Genomic DNA, 6723 nt, shown 5'->3' with positions numbered 1-6723 from the left:
AAGGTAAGGTGAGGACAGATTTAAATTCTGCCCAAGTCAATGGAAGGTCAGCAGGAGAAAAACTCTGGATATTGCTGCAGGGAAAGAGAGGGGAGCAAGAAAAGAGCACAAAAACTGATTTTTCACATAATATGAGAGTATTAATTGTAAATATTTAGGAGTTCCAATCCAATCTTGAAGTCCAGAATTAATTTACAATGGGGAAGAAAAGTTAAGAACTTTGTGTTGAACCAAGTCCACCTGCAGGTAGTTCATCAACTGGTGATTAAAAAAGTGGTATTAAATCTAAAAACATTTCAATAAAATGAATTGCCTGGACCACATGACCAGCCCCCCAAAAACAGGAAAACAACCAAACAAACCCACCAACGTTTAGGCAAAATTTGGAGGAGACAGCAGCAGAAAAGGGAATTTCTTGGGGTAACTCGTTAGCACCACAGACTCTCCGGTGAAACATTTATCAAGCATACAAAAAGGTCTGAAAGTGAAATATAGTAATTAAGAGCAGGGTTTTATCGATTGCGTGGCTTAAGTAATTTTTCAGAAGCCACGTAAGATTTAATAAGTGTAAGTAGTTAAAGATCCTGCTTGGGCTCTGCCCTCGGAGTGTAATTGAAGCGGTAAAAAAGATCAGCTGAACGTGTGTTGATTACCACCTTATCTTTGAGAGGCAATTAAGCACCTCAATCATTGCAACAAGATTTGATTGTGCAGCCTTTATTGGCCATTGATCTTTCAGCAAAGCAGCTGCATTTCCCATTAATTGACAGGAGCAGAGTTTAACTGGGACACCCGAGCCCGCTGACCCGGCCGAGGGGTGACGGCAGCGGCTCCTCCAGGTTCAGCTCCCCCCAAAATCATCAATATTTCAAGAGGTGCTACAAGGAGGGGCCACCTGATCCTCGGGGTTTCGTTTCTCTGGAGTAGTTAAGGGAGGTGAAACAAAGCTCTGGGAGCTCATCTCTCCCTCATTTAAACATCAGCAAAGAGATAATTAAGGTGAGGCTTGCAAGGGGAGCTAAACTTTATTTCAAATCAAACCTCGCTGAAGTCAGAGGGGTCATCTTGTGGATCAATTATTCCTGAGTGCTGCAGAAATTTTTTGAGATGTTGTACAAATCTTCCTGGCCATCGGTATCTTGCATTCAGGGCAGAACTCGAGTTATAAAAAAGACGCAAAGAAGTTGGTATTTACAGCAAAACAAGCAACCGGGTTTGTGCTCATACATGCGAATTATTTAATCATGATTTAATCACTCCAGTTATCCTCACAAACCGCTCATTTTCCCCCTGAAGAGCTCCACGGAAGGAAGGAGCGATCCCATATTTGCACTCTGCCCTCAGCCATCTCCCACTTCATCCTTTAGCACCATCAACTTCCTGAGAGCAAGAGGTCCATCGATTTCCATGTAATACAAGAAAATATTACATTTGCTTAATTGTTCCACAGCGAGCCGATGGAGCAGGAGCCGAGGGCCGCGTTTAGCGCTGGCAGCAGCGGGGAGGTGCAGCGATCCATAGCGCCGTTTGGCAGGGATGCTCTCCGAGGAGCCCTGCCCAGGCACAGGGGGTGCTGCTGCACTTAGCGCAAACCAGGTGAGCAGAGTCAGCAGCGCCCATTGTCAGAAATCAAAGCGGCTGCAGCTCCACTGAACAGCTGGATTTACGGTCTGCTAATTAAAAACCGTTTTATCAACCCGGTGTTGAGCCTAAAGCTTTACAGCCAGGTATTGATGAGCAGTGTTGGACTTGAAACTTATGAGCTGCAGGGAGAATCAGCTCTAGGAAATGCTAAGTGCAATTTTTCTTATTAATGAGGGTTCTTGTAATGCCATCTCTTCATCTTGGAGACATTTAACTTGTGGCGAGAATATTCTCCAAAATTTAACAGTGCAAGCACTTCTCTGATTAAAGTGTTTAGTGCTGCCCCATGTGTTGCTTCATTAAGTGAGAAACACTTCTATTATCTGGAATTAAGTTCAAAAGTATTTAAATGACATTATACTGTAGTCATAGCTTGATAATCATTTATTGAGAAGTGATTACCCTTCAAGCCAGCCCCTCCCCATTTGACATTTATTTTTTGAGTCCTGAAAGCTGGAATGACCAACTTCCAGCTCCAGCTGTGGCATTTGGAACTGGCACCAGCAAAAAACTCTGTACACTTCTATTTCCATCAATTCCAGATTTCCACTACCCAAATAGTTCCCCAAAAGCTTTTTTTTTTTTTTTGGCCCAAGTTTCCAGCTGATGTGAAGTCATTTTGACATTGTGCATGAAGCTGTGCTTGGTTACAACTGGAGAAATCAGTTATTTTTCACCCAAAAATTTAAATATTCTTGTAGTATTCCTCTCATTCTCCTCATTAATTAAAAATAGCAGCAATTTGTGAATTAGCATAGGGGAATAAATACAACTCTTAGATTTTGTACTTACCTATAGAGCAATCAAAAGAAAAAATAACACACACGTGGAGCTCAAGAATTGCAAAAGATAAAAGGATCAAATACATTTTGAATATTTTATTTAAATATCATTTCAAGAAATGCCATACAGCCATTTTACAGTTCTTTTAGGGTGTTTTGTTTTGGTTTTTTTTCCCAAAGGCTCTTCCAGGTGATTGTGCTACTCAGTGCCACAGATTCATTCATTCACTCACAGTTACAGCTGTGGCAATTCATTCATGCATTCATTCTGAAATATCTAGACAGGATCTCTAAACCTGAGCAGTTTGATCTTTTCAGGGACATTCTGAAATGTTTCCTTGCCCACAGGCTACAATTCAGTTCTCTAAGGTGATAAAATGCATCTCTTTAAATGATCACAAGTTTGTCCAGCAGCACCAGTCCCTGATTTCCAGCCACACCCTCAGAAATTCTCATTCTTTAATTTCACAGAGCTCTGCAAAAATAAATCTCTCACAACCAAAAAGTCCATGCAGCTTCCTGAAACAGCACACTCAGCATGAGAACACAGTGGAAAAAAACCAAGTTTTTACTTGTTTTTAGTCAAAGGCAGCAGATATTTGTAGCAGAGGATAGATATTCAGCTCAGTACATGGCTCCTTCATCTTCTTTATTTAGAAAATAAACAGTGACTGGGCCATGGCTGGTGTGAACAGTCTCTGTGACACGGGCAAAGAACCAGGAGCCAATTCCATACAGCAAAGTGGGGATGCCTGAGGAGAGAGAAAAACACATTACACACACAGAGTGAGCCAGGGAAACCCAAATTCAGCTGAGTCCAAAATGAAATGAGAGGGAAAACATCCCTGGAAAAGCTGCCTTGGAAGTATTTTGTGTTTATTTCAATGCAGCAATCAGTGCTTGACACCTTTCCTGCTGACAGGAGAAAAAAGCAGCAATAGGCAGGAATTATTAGGAAAAGAAAACAGGAGGAGAACAGCATGAAACAAAGTGAAACAGCACCATGTACAGATGATTTATACTGATTAAAAAAATATATATATTTATATCTCCAAACACTGAAACACTCTGAACATCCACTGAAGTTATTGGAGTCTATGGCAGAACAGAAATTTAAAAAATAGGCAGTGAATCCATAGATCAACATGAAACTGCTCTGGGGAAAATCAACTCCAACAGAACTGCAATTTTTATATATATATATATATATATATATATATATATATATATATATATATATATATGAAGTGACATGTTTTAGCCCTGCCAATTTATCCACCTATTACAGACAATATTATATTTATTGTTGAGGGAAAAACAGAGGTGGATTTAGGCCCAGAACTCAGAAACACCAAATTTAACAAGCCTGAAACTAAGTGCTTAATCAGGGAAATAAATTGGCTTTTTAATCATGTATTCCAATTATTTAAATGTGAAGCATGAAGGGTAGTTGTGAGAAAAACAAAAGTGTGGCTTGGTGGAGGGGAAAAGAAAATCAGATTTAAAGGTGCTATTAAGAAATAAGTTTTTGTGATTATATTTTCTCACTGTGTCATTCTGGAAAGATCAGAAAATTAAGACCAGCACACAAGGTTTGAAAAAAAAAAAAAAGTCATTGAAGACTTGTGAAGAAAAGAAAATGAGAAGAATTAAATATGAAAATAATGTATTAATTATTATGGCACTGGCACTCAATTAAGCTTTGGAACTACAGCCAAAATTTTGAAAGAATTACTTCAAAACTTAACTATATCTACTTTTATATTAATAAGGTATTGATAAAATGTTTTTATTTTAAGAATTTATATCCCAGCAGCCTGAGCATTCCTGCATCAGACAGTGCCTGAACAGAGTTTGGCTTCAGAATTGCTCAGAGGACAGAAGTTCATGCAGGGCAATGGATCTGCAGCTGCAAAATACCAAATAAAAGTCGTGAGCGGCTTAAATAGCAAAGGTCAGATCTGTGCAGGGAAACAGCAAGTCGGGCACGCCAGGATCCCTGCACAGCCCTGAGCTCACTGCTCGGGATTGCTGCCGGGCAGAGAGCAGGGAGAAAGGGGAGAAAAGAGGGAAAAAAGGGAGAAGGGAGGGAGAGGAGTAGGGAGAAAGGGCGAGAGGGGAAAGGGGAGAAAGAGAGGGCAAAGGGAGAAACAGACAACAAGGGAAAGAGAGAAGGAGAGGAGGAAAGTGAGGGAGAAGGGAAAGGAGACGGACAGGGCCCGGAGCGGAGCTGCCCGGACCGAGCCACCGGCCCCGGCTCTCTGTGCCCCTCAGGCCGCCCCCAGCGCTGCCCCTCACGGATCAGAGTGTGCCCCTCACGGATCTCTGTGTGCCCCTCACGGATCAGTGTGTGCCCCTCACGGATCAGTGTGTGCCCCTCACGGATCAGTGTGTGTGTGCCCCTCACGGATCAGTGTGTGCCCCTCACGGATCAGAGTGTGCCCCTCACGGATCAGTGTGTGCCCCTCACGGATCAGAGTGTGCCCCTCACGGATCAGGTGTGCCCCTCACGGATCGGTGTGTGCCCCTCACGGATCAGTGTGTGTGCCCCTCACGGATCTCTTCTGTGTGCCCCTCACGGATCTCTGTGTGCCCCTCACGGATCTCTGTGTGTGCCCCTCACGAGATCAGAGTGTGCCCCTCACGGATCAGAGTGTGCCCCTCACGGATCTGTGTGTGCCCCTCACGGATCTCTGTGTGTGCCCCTCCGGATCTGTGTGTGCCCCTCACGGATCAGTGTGTGCCCCTCACGGATCTCTCTGTGTGCCCCTCACGGATCTCTGTGTGTGCCCCTCACGGATCTGTGTGTGCCCCTCACGGATCAGTGTGTGCCCCTCACGGATCTGTGTGTGCCCCTCACGGATCTGTGTGTGCCCCTCACGGATCTGGTGTGTGCCCCTCACAGATCTCTCTGTGTGCCCCTCACGGATCTCTGTGTGTGCCCCTCAAGGATCTCTGTGTGTGTGCCCCTCACGGATCAGTGTGTGCCCCTCACGGATCAGTGTGTGCCCCTCATGGATCTCTGTGTGCCCCTCACGGATCAGTGTGTGCCCCTCATGGATCAGTGTGTGCCCCTCACGGATCTCTGTGTGTGCCCCTCACGGATCAGTGTGTGCCCCTCACGGATCAGTGTGTGCCCCTCACGGATCAGTGTGTGTGCCCCTCACGGATCTCTCTGTGTGCCCCTCACGGATCTCTGTGTGCCCCTCACGGATCTCTGTGTGTGCCCCTCACGGATCAGAGTGTGCCCCTCACGGATCAGAGTGTGCCCCTCACGGATCTGTGTGTGCCCCTCACGGATCTCTGTGTGTGCCCCTCACGGATCTCTGTGTGCCCCTCACGGATCAGTGTGTGCCCCTCACGGATCTCTCTGTGTGCCCCTCACGGATCTCTGTGTGTGCCCCTCACGGATCTGTGTGTGCCCCTCACGGATCAGTGTGTGCCCCTCACGGATCTGTGTGTGCCCCTCACGGATCTGTGTGTGCCCCTCACGGATCTGTGTGTGCCCCTCACAGATCTCTCTGTGTGCCCCTCACGGATCTCTGTGTGTGCCCCTCAAGGATCTCTGTGTGTGTGCCCCTCACGGATCTCTGTGTGCCCCTCAGGCTCTCTGTGTGCCCCTCACGGATCAGTGTGTGCCCCTCACGGATCAGTGTGTGCCCCTCACGGATCTCTCTGTGTGCCCCTCACGGATCTCTGTGTGTGACCCTCAGGCTCTCTCTGTGCCCCTCACGCTGTGTACCCCTCAGGCTCTCTGTGCCCCCCAGGCTCTCTGTACCCTTCAGGCTCTCTGTACCCTTCAGGCTCTCTCTGTGCCCCTCAGGCTCTCTCTGCCCCACTCACGGCTCTGTGCCCCCCAGCCTCTCTCTGTGCCCCCTAGGCTCTCTGTACCCCTCAGGCTCTCTCTGTGCCCCCCACGGCGCCGCCCCGGGCCGCACTCACCGGCGTTGAGCACCTTGAGGGCGGTGAAGAAGGCGTCCTGCAGCGCCAGCTCCTGCGGCGCGGCGCGGGAGCAGTGGTACTTGATGAAGGGGAAGCAACCGGTGCGCAGCACCAGGTAGTTGGCGCCGTCCACGGGCCAGTTGAAGTGCGAGAGGCCGAACTGGTCGTTGCGCACCGCGCTGTACTTGACGCAGAAGGAGGTCCAGTGGGGCAGGCGGCGCTGGCGCAGGTGCTGGCTCAGCACCTCGGAGGCGGCGGGCCGGGCGCGGGCCGGGCCCCGGCACAGCAGCAGCGCCACGGCCGCGCCGTGCAGCCGCCGCAGCAGCGCCCGCATCCCGCAGCGCGCCTGCGCCGC

The 6723-nt window shown here is 47.9% G+C and overlaps 1 protein-coding gene across 2 annotated transcripts; it reads right to left on the bottom strand.

Annotated features, from left to right (window-relative positions):
- Positions 1-2510: 2510 nt before the first annotated feature.
- LOC306808080 (uncharacterized protein C15orf61) lies at positions 2511-6720 on the bottom strand. 2 transcript variants are annotated; one of them, XM_079318241.1, is made up of 2 exons: positions 6369-6720; positions 2511-3178 (listed from the first exon to the last, which is right to left on the bottom strand). In XM_079318241.1, the coding sequence occupies exons 1-2, from the start codon at positions 6700-6702 to the stop codon at positions 3051-3053; spliced, it is 462 nt and encodes a 153-aa protein (XP_079174367.1). In that variant the 5' UTR covers positions 6703-6720; the 3' UTR covers positions 2511-3050. The 2 variants fall into 2 exon arrangements, with proteins under 2 accessions (XP_079174367.1, XP_079174368.1); XM_079318242.1 differs by having other exon boundaries at positions 6382-6720.
- Between the last annotated feature and the right edge of the window lie 3 nt (positions 6721-6723).

Source organism: Erithacus rubecula (genome assembly GCF_903797595.1).
Source record: "Erithacus rubecula genome assembly, chromosome: 14".
In the NCBI taxonomy this organism is placed as follows: Eukaryota; Metazoa; Chordata; class Aves; order Passeriformes; family Muscicapidae; genus Erithacus; species Erithacus rubecula.
This window is presented reverse-complemented; position numbering and strand designations above follow the sequence as displayed.

Coding starts and splice junctions, on each gene's coding strand:
- LOC306808080 (XM_079318241.1), bottom strand. CDS start 6,702: ATGCGGGCGCTGCTGCGGCGGCTGCACGGCGCGGCCGTGGCGCTGCTG. Junction 3,179..6,368: donor CCTCAAGGTGCTCAACGCCG/GTGAGTGCGGCC, acceptor CTCTCTCCTCAG/GCATCCCCACTTTGCTGTAT.